Source organism: Sesamum indicum, linkage group LG12 (assembly GCF_026168435.1).
Source record: "Sesamum indicum cultivar Baizhima isolate 11 linkage group LG12, ASM2616843v1, whole genome shotgun sequence".
Lineage (NCBI taxonomy): Eukaryota > Viridiplantae > Streptophyta > Magnoliopsida > Lamiales > Pedaliaceae > Sesamum > Sesamum indicum.
Genome location: NC_142668.1, coordinates 17,033,948 through 17,058,190, shown reverse-complemented (window position 1 = coordinate 17,058,190; position 24,243 = coordinate 17,033,948). Strand labels below are relative to the sequence as shown.

General features: G+C 32.1%; 3 protein-coding genes across 5 annotated transcripts; all 3 read right to left on the bottom strand.

Annotated features, from left to right (window-relative positions):
- Positions 1-3,552: 3,552 nt before the first annotated feature.
- LOC148784925 (pollen allergen Che a 1-like) lies at positions 3,553-4,407 on the bottom strand. The gene is made up of 2 exons (XM_088876667.1): positions 4,148-4,407; positions 3,553-4,053 (listed from the first exon to the last, which is right to left on the bottom strand). The coding sequence occupies exons 1-2, from the start codon at positions 4,302-4,304 to the stop codon at positions 3,695-3,697; spliced, it is 516 nt and encodes a 171-aa protein (XP_088732793.1). The 5' UTR covers positions 4,305-4,407; the 3' UTR covers positions 3,553-3,694.
- Positions 4,408-9,646: 5,239 nt separating this feature from the next.
- On the bottom strand, positions 9,647-12,323 carry LOC110011275 (olee1-like protein). The gene is made up of 2 exons (XM_088876544.1): positions 12,068-12,323; positions 9,647-10,005 (listed from the first exon to the last, which is right to left on the bottom strand). The coding sequence occupies exons 1-2, from the start codon at positions 12,222-12,224 to the stop codon at positions 9,647-9,649; spliced, it is 516 nt and encodes a 171-aa protein (XP_088732670.1). The 5' UTR covers positions 12,225-12,323.
- Positions 12,324-17,332: 5,009 nt separating this feature from the next.
- LOC105179456 (pollen allergen Che a 1) lies at positions 17,333-20,245 on the bottom strand. 3 transcript variants are annotated; one of them, XM_011103074.3, is made up of 2 exons: positions 18,023-18,694; positions 17,333-17,928 (listed from the first exon to the last, which is right to left on the bottom strand). In XM_011103074.3, the coding sequence occupies exons 1-2, from the start codon at positions 18,177-18,179 to the stop codon at positions 17,570-17,572; spliced, it is 516 nt and encodes a 171-aa protein (XP_011101376.2). In that variant the 5' UTR covers positions 18,180-18,694; the 3' UTR covers positions 17,333-17,569. The 3 variants fall into 3 exon arrangements, with proteins under 3 accessions (XP_011101376.2, XP_088732784.1, XP_011102257.2); XM_088876658.1 differs by lacking the exon at positions 18,023-18,694 and adding an exon at positions 19,990-20,245 and having other exon boundaries at positions 17,353-17,928; XM_011103955.3 differs by lacking the exons at positions 17,333-17,928; positions 18,023-18,694 and adding exons at positions 19,451-19,895; positions 19,990-20,245.
- Positions 20,246-24,243: the final 3,998 nt, after the last annotated feature.

Here is a 24,243-nt window from a genome sequence, read left to right as displayed (position 1 = left end):
TTATAACCCCAATGATATTGAAAATATGCAACTATCTTCCATAAGGTTTGACATAATTACGATATCCTCTTGTTATTTAGAAAATTACCAATACCTTCTGGTTTTAACAACCGTCTAACAATTGGTCTAATTCATTAGGTTTTTGTTTATTATGGTGAGTTTATTAAAATGTCCTTCTGAATTAAAAATTATACTTTTATTTAATTTTTAAATTTTATGATTTTTTTTTGTGGGCTAAGTGGAAGTTTTTAAATTTATTTTTCATCCACCCCATCTGAATTTTTTTATAATTTTTTTTAATTTTTATACAAGTAAAAAAAATACAGTAAGGGAAAAATTGACAATTTCATACCTCCATACAAAGTATTACATAATTCATCAAATATTAGTGGGATATTTATAATTTTTCAAACAATGAAGGGGAATTCATAATTATGTCAGACCTTAAAATGAATCAAAAGGTAAATTACAATGACCTCCCTTTAGGTTTGATATAATTATGAATACCTTTTGTTGTTTAAAAAATTATAAATACCTCCTAATTTTAACGGTCGTCTAACAATTAGTCCATTCAGTTAGTTTTGTTTAGACTTTCATCCATTTTTTATGGTGAACTGGCTAAAATGCCCTCGTGCACTAAAACTTATAATTTTATTTAGCTTTTAATTTTTTTTTAATTTTTTTATTGACTAAGTGAATAATTTTTTTTATAATTCTTTTAAATTTTTTCATTCGCCCCCATCCGATTTTTTATAATTTTTTTTAAATACAGTAAGGGCATAGTTTATAATTTCATATCCCATCCAAAAATTATATAATTTCATCAAATATCAAGAATGTATAATTTTTCAAACAATAAAGGACATTTATAATTATCTAAGAACCTTAGAAGAGTTCGTTGTAATTTACTCTAAATCAAATCACCTCGTGATTTGTGAAGTACATACACTCTTTTTTAAAAATTTTAAATTATAAAATTACATTTACAATATCAGATTTTTTACATTTATAATATGAACTTTGGAATTTATCATTCAAATTTAACTAGAGGCGAATAGAAATGCTGACGTAGCCATTTCAACGGTCACATACCATTCCAGCTCTGCTTTGATTTCATCATTGTCACCTAGCTATAAATGCCACACAAATGGAGTCCTACTCCCACCTGCCTTTGTTTCGTTGCCGTATAAGCAATCATATAAAAAGAGAGAAAGAGAGAGAATCACTTTTTTATTTAGATTTTTTTTTACTGATTGGCTACATAAAATCAAATTTTATTAAAATAACATTTAGACTTATATTTTATACTAGATGTCGTGACATGTCACATGATACCCAAATACAAAACCACTAGCTAATTTTATCCACTTAAACAAATTTCGCCCACTTTTAAATATTAGTGGTTGGAGTCCTGCAATTATCAAAAAAATAATTATTTCAATGTTACTATTTATCATTTTTATATTTGGAGTTTTGTTTTGCCATGGAATAAATGCAATTAAACCTTTTTGGAATGTCAACTCCAAAATTTGAAAGTAGCTTCAAGAGTATAGAATTTAAAAATTATGAGATATTATATGCTTAGTTACTCTATATCTATAGAACACTTTAACTCACTCACACCAGGATATAGCTAATATATGCTTAATCCTTCCCTAATATTATCCAAAACACATGCATTATAACATATAAGAAATTAATTAAGCTCCATTATATATATATATATCGCATTAATGACTAGGCAAGGGGATGGGGTCTTCTTCGATCTCCTTTTTGAGTTCAATGCATTCAGATGCCCTTTTCTTGGGGGAGAATGTCAGTGAAATGGCATTACAGAATTCATCATGGTAGTAATCTGTGGTGGTGAGGATAACGTGAGATGCCAGTTTTCTTCCCAAACCGTCTTTTACAATCTCAGCACAGTCATGCTGGTTGCTCTTCACCAATGCCACCTCACAGTATTCACCTATGATCCTCTTCCACGATTATTGTGTACTCTCCCTTGCCGTCGGTTACAATCCCAGTCAAGCGGAGTGTAACTTTCTCTCCTTCATAATTTTCTGCATTCCAACTTCACTTCCGCTCCTGTATATATACATATATTGTCAATGTGTACATGTAAAAAAAGATGCTATATAATTATATGTATTTGTGGTATTGTTCTTGTTCATGTACGTACCTGGCATAAGCTTGCTGAAATAAGTGATGAAAGTGGCACGACAATAATCACAGTACACATCTTCCCTGACGATGAATTTAGTCTTCTTGGAATTGGCGACTTGAGCGAGAGAGCGGAGGCAGAGAGCTCCAGCTACGACGATTGCAAGTCTTGTCATTCTTGCCTCTTTTCTGCTTTTTGTTTACTTGGATTTTTCTTGGCTTTATTTATATATTCGATTGATGGCGGAAATGAGAAAGAGTACAAAAAAGGATTTATTTGAGTTGTTGGTGGTTGTGAAGATATGAGGGTTCTATTTATAAACTTGTCCTGCAGGCTGTAATTTACTTTTTGTTATTTCTGCAAGGTTGAAAACACATTTCGCTTCGAAGGATTCTCATTTCCGCGCGCTTAAATTAGTGATTTGTTGGGGAGAGCTCTTGGAAACTTTCGTAACTCTTCTTCAGGATCTCTGGAGACCCTCCTCACAAAATAAAATAAGGACCAGTACCCCCTCCGGGGACATGTGGCGTCCTATAGAGAATTTTTATAAATCCTAAAAGTTTGGACTCCAGTTGGAAAAAAATCTACTCAACCAACCCCCTAAAAATCCGAGAAGGCATCATTTTCCCCAAAAGAGACACCACAGACTACAATAAACCCCCCGAATCAGAGGAGGATCCTCCAACTATTGGCGACTATCCATCAAATCTGAGGACGACTCAGCATTATTTAACAATTTTGAGCTTCTCCAACTAATTTGTGGTTGTTTATAGATAGAGAGGTACCTCAATGAAAAAAGACATGATTTTTTCACTTTGAACCCTCCTACAAAAACTTTAACCTTTATGCTGCCACTTTAACTTAAAGGAGCATTGTAATATCATATTTAGAGTTTTGATTCAATATCAATCTATCTCTTATATACAAAAATCGAGCAATAACACTGATGTTTTCATACATTCATACGATTTTTTATTTTCTAGCACTTATTTCATTATTTTTCACTCTAAGTGGGCCGAGCACTACTATATTTTGCTCGCATAAAAAATATTTTTATTAATTATAATTATATACATAATATAAATTTAAAATTTATTTTGTGCTTTTTTTTTTCTTATAAGCCTTTATGCGGTGGATGGTCCCAAATAAATAACGATTAATTTTATTCACCTTAACAAATTTATGCCATTTTTAATTTTTGGTGGTTGGAGTCTTGAAATTATCAAAATATAATTGATTCAAGGTTATTATTTGTTATTTCTATATTTGGAGTTTCGCCGTTGCCATCGAGCAAATGTAATTAAGCCTTTTGGAATGTCAAGTCCAAAATTTCAAAGTACTTTCAAGAGTTTAAAATTTAAAAATTATTAGATATTACATGCTTAGTTCCTCTATCTATAGAATACTTTAACTCATTCACATCAGGATATAGCTAATACATGCTTAATCCTTCCCTAATATTACCCAAAACACATGCATTATAACATATAAGAAATTAATTAAGCTCCATTATATATATATATATATATCGCATTAATGATCAGGCAAGGGGATGGGGTCTTCTTCGATCTCCTTTTTGAGTTCAATGCATTCAGGTGCCCTTTTCTTGGGGGAGAATGTCAGTGAACTGGCATTACGGAACTTACCATGGTAGAAATTTGTGTTGGTGAGGACAACATCAGCTGCCGGTTTTCTTCCCAAACCGTCTTTTACAATCTCAGCACAGTCATGCATGCTACTCTTCACCAATGTGACCTCACAGGTTTCACCTTTATGATCATCTTCCACTTCTATTGTGTACTCTCCCTTGTCGTCGGTTACAATCCCAGTCATGCGAAATGTAACATTATCTTTGTCAAAATCATCTCTGCATACCAACTTCACTTCCGCTCCTATATATATACATATATTGTCAATGTGTACATGTAAAAAAAGATGCTATATAATTATATGTATTTTGTAGTATTGTTCTTGTTATGTACGTACCTGGCATACGCTTGCTGAATTGAGTGACGAAAGTGGCACGACAATAATCACAGTACACATCTCCCCTGACGATGAATTTAGCCTTCTCGGAATTGGCGACTTGAGCGAGAGAGAGGAGGCAGAGAGCTCCAGCTAAAACGATTGTGAGTCTTGTCATTCTTGCCTCTTTTGTACTTTTGGTTTACTTGGGTTTTCTTGGCTTTATTTATATATTTGGCCGATGTTGGAAAGAAAAAGAGCACAAAAGAAATATTTGTTTGAGTTGTTGGTGGTTGTGAAGATATGAAGAGCTCTATTTATAAACTTGTCCTACAGGTTGTAATTTATTTTTTGTTACTTCTGTAAGGTTGAAAATTCATTTCGCTCCGAAGGATTCTCATTTCCGCCCGCTTAAATTAGTGATTTGTTGGGGAGAGCTCTTGGAAACTTTCGTAACTCTTCTTCATGGCTGACCAAGTTTTATTTCCATAATCAAGTATTAATGAACTTTCTATAAGTTTCCTCAGCATACAAAACTTAGTTCTAAGGTGAAAAAAATTATGCATTTGGAAATAATGATACTACACATAATAATCATCAAAATAAAACTAAATCTAATTATTAAATTGTTCAACTTTGAAATAATTATGCCTTGACTAATCGTCCTCATATTAGGATCAAAATATTAGTGTTACCTATGAATTTTATTTTAAAGTTAAACTAAAATGTGCTCCCAAGCCTTTTCCTTCCGGATAAAGGGGGCCACACCTCATCAATTGGATGGAGACGAAAGCTATAAAATCAAGCCTTTTTCCTTCCCAATAAAGGGTAATGTGACTTTGCACTACTCATACACAAAAATTATTACTACTTCCAACATTTTAGGGAAGTGGAAGGGGGACTTGAAGTGGAAGAGGGAGGGAAGGTGATGAAAAAATAATAGCTTTCATTCAAATTGTTTGGTATTATAAAAAGGGGAATAAATCTAAAATATTTTTCTTGTTTGGTATTAGAGAAACAAATTGAGAGAAAAAGATTAATCTTTATAATCTTACTGGATAACCCTTCTCTTTGTTTTTTGTATTAAAAAATAAATAAAATAATATTATACTAATACATTTTAGTATATAAAAAATTTAAAAATCTTATTAATAAAATTATTTATCATTAAGAATATGAATATTTTTTATTAATAAAAGTAAATCTAAATGAATATTATTAATTTATTTTAAATTTCTAGTTTAAATTAAATAAGAATTACAAACAATACGTTCGACTAACGAATTTGAGTTCATACATCAGTGCCATTGTTGGTACCAAAAATAATTTTGGGTGAAAATTATATATATATATATCTGATATATATGGATAATATAATATATAAAATAAAAACTGTATTTTTTCGACTTTTTGACCTTATACTTCGACTTTTCCTTTCAATTTTGGACGGAAATAAAACTGGACTCTGGATTGGTTTTATATACATCGAGTTTTACTTCACTTTCATCTCTTCTCCCTAACTAAACACCAAATTATCTCTTATAGGTTGATTTTTACTTCCACTTCTTTTATACTCCATTTTTTCTCCCTAACCAAACACACTTAGCTTTTACAGATATTACTAGGGGTCCTTTTAGCCCCTCACAATAGCACTTTCTCAAACACCTCTACCAGAAAACATCCCCTTGGTTATTAGAGATGATGCAACAAATATTGCACCTGCAATGTGGCCACAAATGACGATGGTACCTTAAGAAGCCCTTACTATAATTTAGGGGCAAGCCCCACCCAAGAAAAAGACCATACCGATCCACAGAGAGGGTCAACATATGGTTGTCTAACTATGTGTTAAGCGAGGCAATATCAACTAGTTGCTAGGCGTTGCCCCATTCAATGGGGAGATATGGGGCATCGGAAGGAATGGATTTTTTTTTGGGGGACAGGGGGGGGGGGTGAGGCAAGGAACTAGTCAAATTAAGTCTCACAAGCCCGAAAGAAAGTTTATGAACTTGAAATCTCCCATCCAAGTCTAACATTGCGTCCATGCGAGACCCAGGTGGTATCAACACAGATAGGGTGCAAGATGAGTCGATTCGCTCGATAGCCGGTTCGACAAGAATTTATTCGAGCTCAAAAAGTTTTGAGCTCAAGTCGAGTCAGCTAAAGCTCGAGCTTTTACAAGAGCCAACCTCAAGCCCGATATATCAAATTCAAATTAAAAATTTATCTTATATTAGAATTATATTTCATCAGTATCCCATATTTTATTTTAGATAATAATAATATGTCTTTTTATTTATATCATCAAATATCTACATAAAAGTAAGTTTAATCAATGTTTTAGTTTTTAATAATTTTATTTTATTAATAATTATTTAAGATAATGCATATAAATTTCATTGTTATGTTTTAATATTAATTTTTACCTCTTCTACTCTTTGTAAAATTTACATGTTCAAACAGTTAATTTGTAATGTTTTACATTTATTTATGAGCATATATTTGCACTGGTATACATTATATGTAATATTTCTATTTTACTGTTTGTGACCTTATGTTGAAATTTAGTGATTTTTATGAATTAATCTTAATGATAATAATAACAATTATGGATAAATAATTTATTTATTTTTATTGGTATTGTGTTGTATATGCATATAAAATGAGATCAATCACTGTGTAGTTTATTTTCTTTTTTTAGAATTGAAAGATATAAAAATTTAAATTTCCATCATCATATTTAAAAATTATGTTTTCATGACCATTAACATTTATTTTACTTTTAGAAAATATCTTATGTTTATCTATTTTATTATAATTAATATATTATATAATTCAATTATTTGGAAAAAACCTGTATTAGACAAACATAATTTGAAAATCACATACTATAAGCTAGTATTATTGGATTCCTTTTAAGCATTTATTAATTTTTTTTAATTTAGTGTATATATATAACTATATAACGTTAGTGTAAGTATTTAGATAATTTGATGTATATTTTTATTAATTATGTTATTATTAAACTAATATCAGATATATAATAAAAATATTATAAAGTCACATATTTTTAACACCAATTAAAATATTGGAACATATATATTTAATACTTTCTCGCCTTTTGAGATTGGACATACCAGAAAGATGTGCATCAAGTTGAAAGAATAAAAACATACATGAGGACGTTAAAATTAGTTAAAAAGACAGGTTGAGTCAGAAGCAAGGACGGTAGTTTAGTTATAGGCAAAGTTCTGCTGCCTGTTAGCTCCCCAACAGAATATTTATAGTGCATAATGAAGTATTGCTAAATAAAACTAAAAGAAAAACGAGTGGACGATTCAAATTCCCATAAGATACCATGATAAGACAACATATTACATACTAAATAAACAATAAAAGTTGGAAATGACACTGGTACCCTCGTATGCTGCCAACTCTGCCCACCTTGAACTTTGAAGCATTTCTTGGTCAAAACTTGCAACTTTTGTTTCTTCTACCCATTCTCATCCCCCTACCATTAACAAGATTCATTCATCTTCTCTGAAATTGAGTTTCAGTTTTCACTCGATAATTTGATAAAATTAAAATAGAAGTGGTTTGGAAGGTAAAATAATTTCTGAGGTCATGATGAAAAATATGGAGCTGGGACTTTCATTCCGACACAGAGGCAAAGCATTTGTGCCAAGGGAAAGAGAAGCATATTTCGATGAATGGAAGGAAGAATTGGGGGACAAAGTCACTGTGGGTGAAATGATGGTGCAAAAAATGCCGACATGTCATAACTTTCTTAGCAGGTAACAAGGGGCATCTGTGGAATAAATGGCTAAATATTGAGCACATAATAAGGAAACTTAGTCACCAAAAAGCTGAGCCTTGGTGATAGGCTGATACCATCCTTTAAAATTGGATTGCAATCACACAGAAATTAGGTTTTGTCGGCCCTAAACACAAAATAATAGGCCAACCTACAAGTAAGTAAACATAAAATAGAAGATGATTAAGTGAGATATCATAATTAATCACTCAAAGTAAAGATGACTTTAAAAAGTAGTTGTCTCTTCATCAGTTTATTGGTCAGGAAGTGCAACCAACACACCGATGAAAGGGAAACGCTCTTATCTCCTACTTAACCATCTACACTGGTTTGATTCAGCATATGTTAAGTACATGTCTTTATTGGGAAATTGAACTTTAATATTTAATATTATATATTATTAATAATCTATTATTATTAAAAATTAAAAAAATAAAAAAAAAATATATGAGCAATGAGCTTGAGCTCGTGAGCTCGCCTAACAAGCTCAAGCTCGTCTCCTAAGCAACGAGCTCAAGCTTGAGCTTGTGCATCTTATATGTTGCTTGAGATTGAGTCCGAGCACGAAATTTGGCACTCGACCTCCAACTTGAGCTTGAATTTTTGGCTGAGTTGAGCTAGATTGAACCCCTCCTACAGGATCTCTGGAGACCCTCCTCACAAAATCAAATAAGGACCAGCACCCCCTCTGGGGACATGTGGCGTCCTATAGAGAATTTTTATAAATCCTAAAAGTTTGGACTCCAGTTGAAAAAAAAATCTACTCAACCAACCCCCTAAAAATCCGAGAAGGCATCATTTTCCCCGAAAGATACACCACAGACTACAATAAACCCTCCGAATCAGAGGAGGATCCTCCAACTATTGGCGAGTATCCACCAAATCTAAGGACGACTCAGCATTATTTAACAATTTTCAGCTTCTCCAACTAATTTGTGGTTGTTTATAGATAGAGAGGTACCTCAATGAAAAAAGACATGATTTTTCACTTTGAACCCTCCTACAAAAGCTTTAACCTTTATGCTACCATTTTAACTTAAAGGAGCATTGTAATATCATATTTAGTGTTTTGATTCATATCAATCTATCTCTTATATACAAAAATCGAGCAATAACACTGATGTTTTCATACATTCATATGATTTTTTATTTTCTAGCACTTATTTCATTATTTTTCACTCTGAGTGGGCCGAGCACTACTATATTTTGCTCGCATAAAAAATATTTTTATTAATTATAATTATATACATAATATAAATTTAAAATTTATTTTGTGCTTTTTTTTTCATATAAGCCTTTATGCGGTGGATGGTCCCAAATAAATAACAATTAATTTTATTCACCTTAACAAATTTATGCCATTTTTAAATTTTGGTGGTTGGAGTCTTGAAATTATCAGAAAATAATTAATTCAAGGTTACTATTTGTTATTTCTATATTTGGAGTTTCGCCGTTGCCATCGAGCAAATGTAATTAAGCCTTTTGGAATGTCAAGTCGAAAATTTCAAAGTACTTTCAAGAGTTTAAAATTTAAAAATTATAAGATATTACATGCTTAATTCCTCTATCTGTAGAATACTTTAACTTATTCACATCAGGATATAGCTAATACATGCTTAATCCTTCCCTAATATTACCCAAAACACATGCATTATAACATATAAGAAATTAATTAAGCTCCATTATATATATATATATATATCGCATTAATGATCAGACAAGGGGATGGGGTCTTCTTCGATCTCCTTTTTGAGTTCAATGCATTCAGGTGCCCTTTTCTTGGGGGAGAATGTCAGTGAACTGGCATTACGGAACTTATCATGGTAGTAATCTGTGGTGGTGAGGATAACATCAGCTGCCGGTTTTCTTCCCAAACCGTCTTTTACAATCTCAGCACAGTCATGCATACTACTCTTCACCAATGTCACCTCACAGGTTTCACTGTTATGATCATCTTCCACATCTATTGTGTACTCTCCCTTGTCGTCGGTTACAATCCCAGTCATGCGTAATGTAACATTATCTTTGTCAAAATCATCTCTGCATACCAACTTCACTTCCGCTCCTGTATATGTACATATATTGTCAATGTGTACATGTAAAAAAAGAAGCTATATAATTATATGTATTTTGTAGTATTGTTCTTGTTATGTACGTACCTGGCATACGATTGCTGAAATAAGTGATGAAAGTGGCACGACAATAATCACAGTACACATCTTCCCTGACGATGAATTTAGTCTTCTTGGAATTGGTGACTTGAGCGAGAGAGCGGAGGCAGAGAGCTCCAGCTACGACGATTGCACGTCTTGTCATTCTTGCCTCTTTTCTGCTTTTTGTTTACTTGGATTTTTCTTGGCTTTATTTATATATTCGACTGATGGCGGAAATGAGAAAGAGTACAAAAAAGGATTTATTTGAGTTGTTGGTGGTTGTGAAGATATGAGGGTTCTATGTATAAACTTGTCCTGCAGGCTGTAATTTACTTTTTGTTATTTCTGCAAGGTTGAAAACACATTTCGCTTCGAAGGATTCTCATTTCTGCCCGCTTAAATTAGTGATTTGTTGGGGAGAGCTCTTGGAAACTTTCGTAACTCTTCTTCAGGATCTCTGGAGACCCTCCTCACAAAATCAAATAAGGACCAGCACCCCCTCTGGGGACATGTGGCGTCCTATAGAGAATTTTTATAAATCCTAAAAGTTTGGACTCCAGTTGAAAAAAAAATCTACTCAACCAACCCCCTAAAAATCCGAGAAGGCATCATTTTTCCCGAAAGATACACCACAGACTACAATAAACCCTCCGAATCAGAGGAGGATCCTCCAACTATTGGCGAGTATCCACCAAATCTAAGGACGACTCAGCATTATTTAACAATTTTGAGCTTCTCCAACTAATTTGTGGTTGTTTATAGATAGAGAGGTACCTCAATGAAAAAAGACATGATTTTTCACTTTGAACCCTCCTACAAAAGCTTTAACCTTTATGCTACCATTTTAACTTAAAGGAGCATTGTAATATCATATTTAGAGTTTTGATTCATATCAATCTATCTCTTATATACAAAAATCGAGCAATAACACTGATGTTTTCATACATTCATATGATTTTTTATTTTCTAGCACTTATTTCATTATTTTTCACTCTGAGTGGGCCGAGCACTACTATATTTTGCTCGCATAAAAAATATTTTTATTAATTATAATTATATACATAATATAAATTTAAAATTTATTTTGTGCTTTTTTTTTCATATAAGCCTTTATGCGGTGGATGGTCCCAAATAAATAACGATTAATTTTATTCACCTTAACAAATTTATGCCATTTTTAATTTTTGGTGGTTGGAGTCTTGAAATTATCAAAAAATAATTAATTCAAGGTTATTATTTGTTATTTCTATATTTGGAGTTTCGCCGTTGCCATCGAGCAAATGTAATTAAGCCTTTTGGAATGTCAAGTCCAAAATTTCAAAGTACTTTCAAGAGTTTAAAATTTAAAAATTATTAGATATTACATGCTTAGTTCCTCTATCTATAGAATACTTTAACTCATTCACATCAGGATATAGCTAATACATGCTTAATCCTTCCCTAATATTACCCAAAACACATGCATTATAACATATAAGAAATTAATTAAGCTCCATTATATATATATATATATATATCGCATTAATGATCAGGCAAGGGGATGGGGTCTTCTTCGATCTCCTTTTTGAGTTCAATGCATTCAGGTGCCCTTTTCTTGGGGGAGAATGTCAGTGAACTGGCATTACGGAACTTACCATGGTAGAAATTTGTGTTGGTGAGGACAACATCAGCTGCCGGTTTTCTTCCCAAACCGTCTTTTACAATCTCAGCGCAGTCATGCATGCTACTCTTCACCAATGTGACCTCACAGGTTTCACCTTTATGATCATCTTCCACTTCTATTGTGTACTCTCCCTTGTCGTCGGTTACAATCCCAGTCATGCGAAATGTAATATTATCTTTGTCAAAATCATCTCTGCATACCAACTTCACTTCCGCTCCTTTATATATAGATATATTGTCAATGTGTACATGTAAAAAAAGATGCTATATAATTATATGTATTTTGTAGTATTGTTCTTGTTATGTACGTACCTGGCATACGCTTGCTGAATTGAGTGACGAAAGTGGCACGACAATAATCACAGTACACATCTCCCCTGACGATGAATTTAGCCTTCTCGGAATTGGCGACTTGAGCGAGAGAGAGGAGGCAGAGAGCTCCAGCTAAAACGATTGTGAGTCTTGTCATTCTTGCCTCTTTTGTACTTTTTGTTTACTTGGGTTTTCTTGGCTTTATTTATATATTTGGCCGATGTTGGAAAGAAAAAGAGCACAAAAGAAATATTTGTTTGAGTTGTTGGCGGTTGTGAAGATATGAAGAGCTCTATTTATAAACTTGTCCTACAGGTTGTAATTTATTTGTTGTTACTTCTGTAAGGTTGAAAATTCATTTCGCTCCGAAGGATTCTCATTTCCGCCCGCTTAAATTAGTGATTTGTTGGGGAGAGCTCTTGGAAACTTTCGTAACTCTTCTTCATGGCTGACCAAGTTTTATTTCCATAATCAAGTATTAATGAACTTTCTATAAGTTTCCTCAGCATACAAAACTTAGTTCTAAGGTGAAAAAAATTATGCATTTGGAAATAATGATACTACACATAATAATCATCAAAATAAAACTAAATCTAATTATTAAACTGTTCAACTTTGAAATAATTATGCCTTGACTAATCGTCCTCATATTAGGATCAAAATATTGGTGTTACCTATGAATTTTATTTTAAAGTTAAACTAAAATGTGCTCCCAAGCCTTTTCCTTCCGGATAAAGGGGGCCACACCTCATCAATTGGATGGAGACGAAAGCTATAAAATCAAGCCTTTTTCCTTCCCAATAAAGGGTAATGTGACTTTGCACTACTCATACACAAAAATTATTACTACTTCCAACATTTTAGGGAAGTGGAAGGGGGACTTGAAGTGGAAGAGGGAGGGAAGGTGATGAAAAAATAATAGCTTTCATTCAAATTGTTTGGTATTATAAAAAGGGGAATAAATCTAAAATATTTTTCTTGTTTGGTATTAGAGAAACAAATTGAGAGAAAAAGAATAATCTTTATAATCTTACTGGATAACCCTTCTCTTTGTTTTTTGTATTAAAAAATAAATAAAATAATATTATACTAATATATTTTAGTATATAAAAAATTTAAAAATCTTATTAATAAAAATATTTATCATTAAGAATATGAATATTTTTTATTAATAAAAGTAAATCTAAATGAATATTATTAATTTATTTTAAATTTCTGGTTTAAATTAAATAAGAATTACAAACAATACGTTCGACTAACGAATTTGAGTTCATAGATCAGTGCCATTGTTGGTACCAAAAATAATTTTGGGTGAAAATTATATATATATATATATCTGATATATATGGATAATATAATATATAAAATAAAAACTGTATTTTTTCGACTTTTTGACCTTATACTTCGACTTTTCCTTTCAATTTCGGACGGAAATAAAACTGGACTCTGGATTGGTTTTATATACATCGAGTTTTACTTCACTTTCATCTCTTCTCCCTAACTAAACACCAAATTATCTCTTATAGGTTCATTTTTACTTCCACTTCTTTTATACTCCATTTTTTCTCCCTAACCAAACACACTTAGCTTTTACAGATATTACTAGGGGTCCTTTTAGCCCCTCACAATAGCACTTTCTCAAACACCTCTACCAGAAAACATCCCCTTGGTTATTAGAGATGATGCAACAAATATTGCACCTGCAATGCGGCCACAAATGACGATGGTACCTTAAGAAGCCCTTACTATAATTTAGGGGCAAGCCCCCACCCAAGAAAAAGACCATACCGATCCACAGAGAGGGTCAACATATGGTTGTCTAATTGTGCGTTAAGCGAGGCAATATCAACTAGTTGCTAGGCGTTGCCCTATTCAATGGGGAGATATGGGGCATCGGAAGGAATGGATTTTTTTTTGGGGGGGGGGGGGTGAGGCAAGGAGCTAGTCAAATTAAGTCTCACAAGCCCGAAAGAAAGTTTATGAACTTGAAATCTCCCATCCAAGTCTAACATTGCGTCCATGCGAGACCCAGGTGGTATCAACACAGATAGGGTGCAAGATGAGTCGATTCGCTCGATAGCCGGTTCGACAAGAATCTATTCGAGCTCAAAAAGTTTTGAGCTCAAGTCGAGTCGGCTAAAGCTCAAGCTTTTACAAGAGCCAACCTCAAGCCCGATATATCAAATTCAAATTCAAAATTTATCTTATATTAGAATTATATTTCATCAGTATCCCATATTTTATTTTAGATAATAATAATATGTCTTTTTATTTATATCATCAAATATCTACATAAAAGTAAGTTTAATCAATGTTTTAGTTTTTAATAATTTTATTTTATTAATAATTATTTAAGATAATGCATATAAATTTCATTGTTATGTTTTAATATTAATTTTTACCTCTTCTACTCTTTGTAAAATTTACATGTTCAAACAGTTAATTTGTAATGTTTTACATTTATTTATGAGCATATATTTGCACTGGTATACATTATATGTAATATTTCTATTTTACTGTTTGTGACCTTATGTTGAAATTTAGTGATTTTTATGAATTAATCTTAATGATAATAATAACAATTATGGATAAATAATTTATTTATTTTTATTGGTATTGTGTTATATATGCATATAAAATGAGATCAATCACTGTGTAGTTTATTTTCTTTTTTTAGAATTGAAAGATATAAAAATTTAAATTTCCATCATCATATTTAAAAATTATGTTTTCATGACCATTAACATTTATTTTACTTTTAGAAAATATCTTATGTTTATCTATTTTATTATAATTAATATATTATATAATTCAATTATTTGGAAAAAACCTGTATTAGACAAACATAATTTGAAAATCACATACTATAAGCTAGTATTATTGGATTCCTTTTAAGCATTTATTAATTTTTTTTAATTTAGTGTATATATATAACTATATAACGTTAGTGTAAGTATTTAGATAATTTGATGTATATTTTTATTAATTATGTTATTATTAAACTAATATCAGATATATAATAAAAATATTATAAAGTCACATATTTTTAACACCAATTAAAATATTGGAACATATATATTTAATACTTTCTCGCCTTTTGAGATTGGACATACCAGAAAGATGTGCATCAAGTTGAAAGAATAAAAACATACATGAGGACGTTAAAATTAGTTAAAAAGACAGGTTGAGTCAGAAGCAAGGACGGTAGTTTAGTTATAGGCAAAGTTCTGCTGCCTGTTAGCTCCCCAACAGAATATTTATAGTGCATAATGAAGTATTGCTAAATAAAACTAAAAGAAAAACGAGTGGACGATTCAAATTCCCATAAGATACCATGATAAGACAACATATTACATACTAAATAAACAATAAAAGTTGGAAATGACACTGGTACCCTCGTATGCTGCCAACTCTGCCCACCTTGAACTTTGAAGCATTTCTTGGTCAAAACTTGCAACTTTTGTTTCTTCTACCCATTCTCATCCCCCTACCATTAACAAGATTCATTCATCTTCTCTGAAATTGAGTTTCAGTTTTCACTCGATAATTTGATAAAATTAAAATAGAAGTGGTTTGGAAGGTAAAATAATTTCTGAGGTCATGATGAAAAATATGGAGCTGGGACTTTCATTCCGACACAGAGGCAAAGCATTTGTGCCAAGGGAAAGAGAAGCATATTTCGATGAATGGAAGGAAGAATTGGGGGACAAAGTCACTGTGGGTGAAATGATGGTGCAAAAAATGCCGACATGTCATAACTTTCTTAGCAGGTAACAAGGGGCATCTGTGGAATAAATGGCTAAATATTGAGCACATAATAAGGAAACTTAGTCACCAAAAAGCTGAGCCTTGGTGATAGGCTGATACCATCCTTTAAAATTGGATTGCAATCACACAGAAATTAGGTTTTGTCGGCCCTAAACACAAAATAATAGGCCAACCTACAAGTAAGTAAACATAAAATAGAAGATGATTAAGTGAGATATCATAATTAATCACTCAAAGTAAAGATGACTTTAAAAAGTAGTTGTCTCTTCATCAGTTTATTGGTCAGGAAGTGCAACCAACACACCGATGAAAGGGAAACGCTCTTATCTCCTACTTAACCATCTACACTGGTTTGATTCAGCATATGTTAAGTACATGTCTTTATTGGGAAATTGAACTTTAATATTTAATATTATATATTATTAATAATCTATTATTATTAAAAATTAAAAAAATAAAAAAAAAATATATGAGCAATGAGCTTGAGCTCGTGAGCTCGCCTAACAAGCTCAAGCTCGTCTCCTAAGCAACGAGCTCAAGCTTGAGCTTGTGCATCTTATATGTTGCTTGAGATTGAGTCCGAGCACGAAATTTGGCACTCGACCTCCAACTTGAGCTTGAATTTTTGGCTGAGTTGAGCTAGATTGAACCCCTCCTACAGGATCTCTGGAGACCCTCCTCACAAAATCAAATAAGGACCAGCACCCCCTCTGGGGACATGTGGCGTCCTATAGAGAATTTTTATAAATCCTAAAAGTTTGGACTCCAGTTGAAAAAAAAATCTACTCAACCAACCCCCTAAAAATCCGAGAAGGCATCATTTTCCCCGAAAGATACACCACAGACTACAATAAACCCTCCGAATCAGAGGAGGATCCTCCAACTATTGGCGAGTATCCACCAAATCTAAGGACGACTCAGCATTATTTAACAATTTTCAGCTTCTCCAACTAATTTGTGGTTGTTTATAGATAGAGAGGTACCTCAATGAAAAAAGACATGATTTTTCACTTTGAACCCTCCTACAAAAGCTTTAACCTTTATGCTACCATTTTAACTTAAAGGAGCATTGTAATATCATATTTAGTGTTTTGATTCATATCAATCTATCTCTTATATACAAAAATCGAGCAATAACACTGATGTTTTCATACATTCATATGATTTTTTATTTTCTAGCACTTATTTCATTATTTTTCACTCTGAGTGGGCCGAGCACTACTATATTTTGCTCGCATAAAAAATATTTTTATTAATTATAATTATATACATAATATAAATTTAAAATTTATTTTGTGCTTTTTTTTTCATATAAGCCTTTATGCGGTGGATGGTCCCAAATAAATAACGATTAATTTTATTCACCTTAACAAATTTATGCCATTTTTAATTTTTGGTGGTTGGAGTCTTGAAATTATCAAAAAATAATTAATTCAAGGTTATTATTTGTTATTTCTATATTTGGAGTTTCGCCGTTGCCATCGAGCAAATGTAATTAAGCCTTTTGGAATGTCAAGTCCAAAATTTCAAAGTACTTTCAAGAGTTTAAAATTTAAAAATTATTAGATATTACATGCTTAGTTCCTCTATCTATAGAATACTTTAACTCATTCACATCAGGATATAGCTAATACATGCTTAATCCTTCCCTAATATTACCCAAAACACATGGATTATAACATATAAGAAATTAATTAAGCTCCATTATATATATATATATATATATATATCGCATTAATGATCAGGCAAGGGGATGGGGTCTTCTTCGATCTCCTTTTTGAGTTCAATGCATTCAGGTGCCCTTTTCTTGGGGGAGAATGTCAGTGAACTGGCATTACGGAACTTATCATGGTAGTAATCTGTGGTGGTGAGGATAACATCAGCTGCCGGTTTTCTTCCCAAACCGTCTTTTACAATCTCAGCACAGTCATGCATACTACTCTTCACCAATGTCACCTCACAGGTTTCACTTTTATGATCATCTTCCACATCTATTGTGTACTCTCCCTTGTCGTCGGTTACAATCCCAGTCATGCGTAATGTAACATTATCTTTGTCAAAATCATCTCTGCATACCAACTTCACTTCCGCTCCTGTATATATACATATATTGTCAATGTGTACATGTAAAAAAAGATGCTATATAATTATATGTATTTTGTAGTATTGTTCTTGTTATGTACGTACCTGGCATACGCTTGCTAAAATAAGTGATGAAAGTGGCACGACAATAATCACAGTACACATCTTCCCTGACGATGAATTTAGTGTTCTTGGAATTGGCGACTTGAGCGAGAGGGCGGAGGCAGAGAGCTCCAGCTACGACGATTGCAAGTCTTGTCATTCTTGCCTCTTTTCTGCTTTTTGTTTACTTGGATTTTTCTTGGCTTTATTTATATATTCGACTGACGGCGGAAATGAGAAAGAGTACAAAAAAGGATTTATTTGAGTTGTTGGTGGTTGTGAAGATATGAGGGTTCTATCTATAAACTTGTCCTGCAGGCTGTAATTTACTTTTTGTTATTTCTGCAAGGTTGAAAACACATTTCGTTTCGAAGGATTCTCATTTCCGCGCGCTTAAATTAGTGATTTGTTGGGGAGAGCTCTTGGAAACTTTCGTAACTCTTCTTCAGGATCTCTGGAGACCCTCCTCACAAAATAAAATACGGACCAGTACCCCCTCCGGGGACATGTGGCGTCCTATATAGAATTTTTATAAATCCTAAAAGTTTGGACTCCAGTTGGAAAAAAATCTACTCAACCAACCCCCTAAAAATTCGAGAAGGCATCATTTTCCCCAAAAGAGACACGACAGACTACAATAAACCCCCCGAATCAGAGGAGGATCCTCCAACTATTGGCGACTATCCATCAAATCTGAGGACGACTCAGCATTATTTAACAATTTTGAGCTTCTCCAACTAATTTGTGGTTGTTTATAGATAGAGAGGTACCTCAAAGAAAAAAGACATGATTTTTTCACTTTGAACCCTCCTACAAAAACTTTAACCTTTATGCTACCACTTTAACTTAAAGGAGCATTGTAATATCGTATTTAGAGTTTTGATTCAATATCAATCTATCTCTTATATACAAAAATCGAGCAATAACACTGATGTTTTCATACATTCATACGATTTTTTATTTTCTAGCACTTATTTCATTATTTTTCACTCTGAGTGGGCCGAGCACTACTATATTTTGCTCGCATAAAAAATATTTTTATTAATTATAATTATATACATAATATAAATTTAAAATTTATTTTGTGCTTTTTTTTTCATATAAGCCTTTATGCGGTGGATGGTCCCAAATAAATAACGATTAATTTTATTCACCTTAACAAATTTATGCCATTTTTAATTTTTGGTGGTTGGAGTCTTGAAATTATCAAAATATAATTGATTCAAGGTTATTATTTGTTATTTCTATATTTGGAGTTTCGCCGCTGCCATCGAGCAAATGTAATTAAGCCTTTTGGAATGTCAAGTCCAAAATTTCAAAGTACTTTCAAGAGTTTAAAATTTAAAAATTATTAGATATTACATGCTTAGTTCCTCTATCTATAGAATACTTTAACTCGTTCACATCAGGATATAGCTAATACATGCTTAATCCTTCCCTAATATTACCCAAAACACATGCATTATAACATATAAGAAATTAATTAAGCTCCATTATATATATATATATATATCGCATTAATGATCAGGCAAGGGGATGGGGTCTTCTTCGATCTCCTTTTTGAGTTCAATGCATTCAGGTGCCCTTTTCTTGGGGGAGAATGTCAGTGAACTGGCATTACGGAACTTACCTTGGTAGAAATTTGTGTTGGTGAGGACAACATCAGCTGCCGGTTTTCTTCCCAAACCGTCTTTTACAATCTCAGCACAGTCATGCATGCTACTCTTCACCAATGTGACCTCACAGGTTTCACCTTTATGATCATCTTCCACTTCTATTGTGTACTCTCCCTTGTCGTCGGTTACAATCCCAGTCATGCGAAATGTAACATTATCTTTGTCAAAATCATCTCTGCATACCAACTTCACTTCCGCTCCTGTATATATACATATATTGTCAATGTGTACATGTAAAAAAAGATGCTATATAATTATATGTATTTTGTAGTATTGTTCTTGTTATGTACGTACCTGGCATACGCTTGCTGAATTGAGTGACGAAAGTGGCACGACAATAATCACAGTACACATCTCCCCTGACGATGAATTTAGCCTTCTCGGAATTGGCGACTTGAGCGAGAGAGAGGAGGCAGAGAGCTCCAGCTAAAACGATTGTGAGTCTTGTCATTCTTGCCTCTTTTGTACTTTTTGTTTACTTGGGTTTTCTTGGCTTTATTTATATATTTGGCCGATGTTGGAAAGAAAAAGAGCACAAAAGAAATATTTGTTTGAGTTGTTGGTGGTTGTGAAGATATGAAGAGCTCTATTTATAAACTTGTCCTACAGGTTGTAATTTATTTTTTGTTACTTCTGTAAGGTTGAAAATTCATTTCGCTCCGAAGGATTCTAATTTCCGCCCGCTTAAATTAGTGATTTGTTGGGGAGAGCTCTTGGAAACTTTCGTAACTCTTCTTCATGGCTGACCAAGTTTTATTTCCATAATCAAGTATTAATGAACTTTCTATAAGTTTCCTCAGCATACAAAACTTAGTTCTAAGGTGAAAAAAATTATGCATTTGGAAATAATGATACTACACATAATAATCATAAAAATAAAACTAAATCTAATTATTAAACTGTTCAACTTTGAAATAATTATGCCTTGACTAATCGTCCTCATATTAGGATCAAAATATTGGTGTTACCTATGAATTTTATTTTAAAGTTAAACTAAAATGTACTCCCAAGCCTTTTCCTTCCGGATAAAGGGGGCCACACCTCATCAATTGGATGGAGACGAAAGCTATAAAATCAAGCCTTTTTCCTTCCCAATAAAGGGTAATGTGACTTTGCACTACTCATACACAAAAATTATTACTACTTCCAACATTTTAGGGAAGTGGAAGGGGGACTTGAAGTGGAAGAGGGAGGGAAGGTGATGAAAAAATAATAGCTTTCATTCAAATTGTTTGGTATTATAAAAAGGGGAATAAATCTAAAATATTTTTCTTGTTTGGTATTAGAGAAACAAATTGAGAGAAAAAGATTAATCTTTATAATCTTACTGGATAACCCTTCTCTTTGTTTTTTGTATTAAAAAATAAATAAAATAATATTATACTAATATATTTTAGTATATAAAAAATTTAAAAATCTTATAAATAAAAATATTTATCATTAAGAATATGAATATTTTTTATTAATAAAAGTAAATCTAAATGAATATTATTAATTTATTTTAAATTTCTAGTTTAAATTAAATAAGAATTACAAACAATACGTTCGACTAACGAATTTGAGTTCATAGATCAGTGCCATTGTTGGTACCAAAAATAATTTTGGGTGAAAATTATATATATATATATATATCTGATATATATGGATAATATAATATATAAAATAAAAACTGTATTTTTTCGACTTTTTGACCTTATACTTCGACTTTTCCTTTCAATTTTGGACGGAAATAAAACTGGACTCTGGATTGGTTTTATATACATCGAGTTTTACTTCACTTTCATCTCTTCTCCCTAACTAAACACCAAATTATCTCTTATAGGTTCATTTTTACTTCCACTTCTTTTATACTCCATTTTTTCTCCCTAACCAAACACACTTAGCTTTTACAGATATTACTAGGGGTCCTTTTAGCCCCTCACAATAGCACTTTCTCAAACACCTCTACCAGAAAACATCCCCTTGGTTATTAGAGATGATGCAACAAATATTGCACCTGCAATGCGGCCACAAATGACGATGGTACCTTAAGAAGCCCTTACTATAATTTAGGGCCAAGCCCCCACCCAAGAAAAAGACCATACCGATCCACAGAGAGGGTCAACATATGGTTGTCTAATTGTGCGTTAAGCGAGGCAATATCAACTAGTTGCTAGGCGTTGCCCTATTCAATGGGGAGATATGGGGCATCGGAAGGAATGGATTTTTTTTTGGGGGGGGGGGGGTGAGGCAAGGAGCTAGTCAAATTAAGTCTCACAAGCCCGAAAGAAAGTTTATGAACTTGAAATCTCCCATCCAAGTCTAACATTGCGTCCATGCGAGACCCAGGTGGTATCAACACAGATAGGGTGCAAGATGAGTCGATTCGCTCGATAGCCGGTTCGACAAGAATCTATTCGAGCTCAAAAAGTTTTGAGCTCAAGTCGAGTCGGCTAAAGCTCAAGCTTTTACAAGAGCCAACCTCAAGCCCGATATATCAAATTCAAATTCAAAATTTATCTTATATTAGAATTATATTTCATCAGTATCCCATATTTTATTTTAGATAATAATAATATGTCTTTTTATTTATATCATCAAATATCTACATAAAAGTAAGTTTAATCAATGTTTTAGTTTTTAATAATTTTATTTTATTAATAATTATTTAAGATAATGCATATAAATTTCATTGTTATGTTTTAATATTAATTTTTACCTCTTCTACTCTTTGTAAAATTTACATGTTCAAACAGTTAATTTGTAATGTTTTACATTTATTTATGAGCATATATTTGCACTGGTATACATTATATGTAATATTTCTATTTTACTGTTTGTGACCTTATGTTGAAATTTAGTGATTTTTATGAATTAATCTTAATGATAATAATAACAATTATGGATAAATAATTTATTTATTTTTATTGGTATTGTGTTATATATGCATATAAAATGAGATCAATCACTGTGTAGTTTATTTTCTTTTTTTAGAATTGAAAGATATAAAAATTTAAATTTCCATCATCATATTTAAAAATTATGTTTTCATGACCATTAACATTTATTTTACTTTTAGAAAATATCTTATGTTTATCTATTTTATTATAATTAATATATTATATAATTCAATTATTTGGAAAAAACCTGTATTAGACAAACATAATTTGAAAATCACATACTATAAGCTAGTATTATTGGATTCCTTTTAAGCATTTATTAATTTTTTTTAATTTAGTGTATATATATAACTATATAACGTTAGTGTAAGTATTTAGATAATTTGATGTATATTTTTATTAATTATGTTATTATTAAACTAATATCAGATATATAATAAAAATATTATAAAGTCACATATTTTTAACACCAATTAAAATATTGGAACATATATATTTAATACTTTCTCGCCTTTTGAGATTGGACATACCAGAAAGATGTGCATCAAGTTGAAAGAATAAAAACATACATGAGGACGTTAAAATTAGTTAAAAAGACAGGTTGAGTCAGAAGCAAGGACGGTAGTTTAGTTATAGGCAAAGTTCTGCTGCCTGTTAGCTCCCCAACAGAATATTTATAGTGCATAATGAAGTATTGCTAAATAAAACTAAAAGAAAAACGAGTGGACGATTCAAATTCCCATAAGATACCATGATAAGACAACATATTACATACTAAATAAACAATAAAAGTTGGAAATGACACTGGTACCCTCGTATGCTGCCAACTCTGCCCACCTTGAACTTTGAAGCATTTCTTGGTCAAAACTTGCAACTTTTGTTTCTTCTACCCATTCTCATCCCCCTACCATTAACAAGATTCATTCATCTTCTCTGAAATTGAGTTTCAGTTTTCACTCGATAATTTGATAAAATTAAAATAGAAGTGGTTTGGAAGGTAAAATAATTTCTGAGGTCATGATGAAAAATATGGAGCTGGGACTTTCATTCCGACACAGAGGCAAAGCATTTGTGCCAAGGGAAAGAGAAGCATATTTCGATGAATGGAAGGAAGAATTGGGGGACAAAGTCACTGTGGGTGAAATGATGGTGCAAAAAATGCCGACATGTCATAACTTTCTTAGCAGGTAACAAGGGGCATCTGTGGAATAAATGGCTAAATATTGAGCACATAATAAGGAAACTTAGTCACCAAAAAGCTGAGCCTTGGTGATAGGCTGATACCATCCTTTAAAATTGGATTGCAATCACACAGAAATTAGGTTTTGTCGGCCCTAAACACAAAATAATAGGCCAACCTACAAGTAAGTAAACATAAAATAGAAGATGATTAAGTGAGATATCATAATTAATCACTCAAAGTAAAGATGACTTTAAAAAGTAGTTGTCTCTTCATCAGTTTATTGGTCAGGAAGTGCAACCAACACACCGATGAAAGGGAAACGCTCTTATCTCCTACTTAACCATCTACACTGGTTTGATTCAGCATATGTTAAGTACATGTCTTTATTGGGAAATTGAACTTTAATATTTAATATTATATATTATTAATAATCTATTATTATTAAAAATTAAAAACATAAAAAAAAAATATATGAGCAATGAGCTT

Excerpts from the sequence above, each read along its gene's own strand:
- LOC110011275 (XM_088876544.1), bottom strand. The coding sequence starts at position 12,224 with ATGACAAGACTCACAATCGTTTTAGCTGGAGCTCTCTGCCTCCTCTCT. Across the intron at positions 10,006-12,067 it reads ATTCAGCAAGCGTATGCCAG|GAGCGGAAGTGAAGTTGGTA; the intron begins GTACGTACATAA and ends GTACATATACAG.
- LOC148784925 (XM_088876667.1), bottom strand. The coding sequence starts at position 4,304 with ATGACAAGACTCACAATCGTTTTAGCTGGAGCTCTCTGCCTCCTCTCT. Across the intron at positions 4,054-4,147 it reads ATTCAGCAAGCGTATGCCAG|GAGCGGAAGTGAAGTTGGTA; the intron begins GTACGTACATAA and ends GTATATATATAG.
- LOC105179456 (XM_088876658.1), bottom strand. The coding sequence starts at position 20,146 with ATGACAAGACTCACAATCGTTTTAGCTGGAGCTCTCTGCCTCCTCTCT. Across the intron at positions 17,929-19,989 it reads ATTCAGCAAGCGTATGCCAG|GAGCGGAAGTGAAGTTGGTA; the intron begins GTACGTACATAA and ends GTATATATACAG.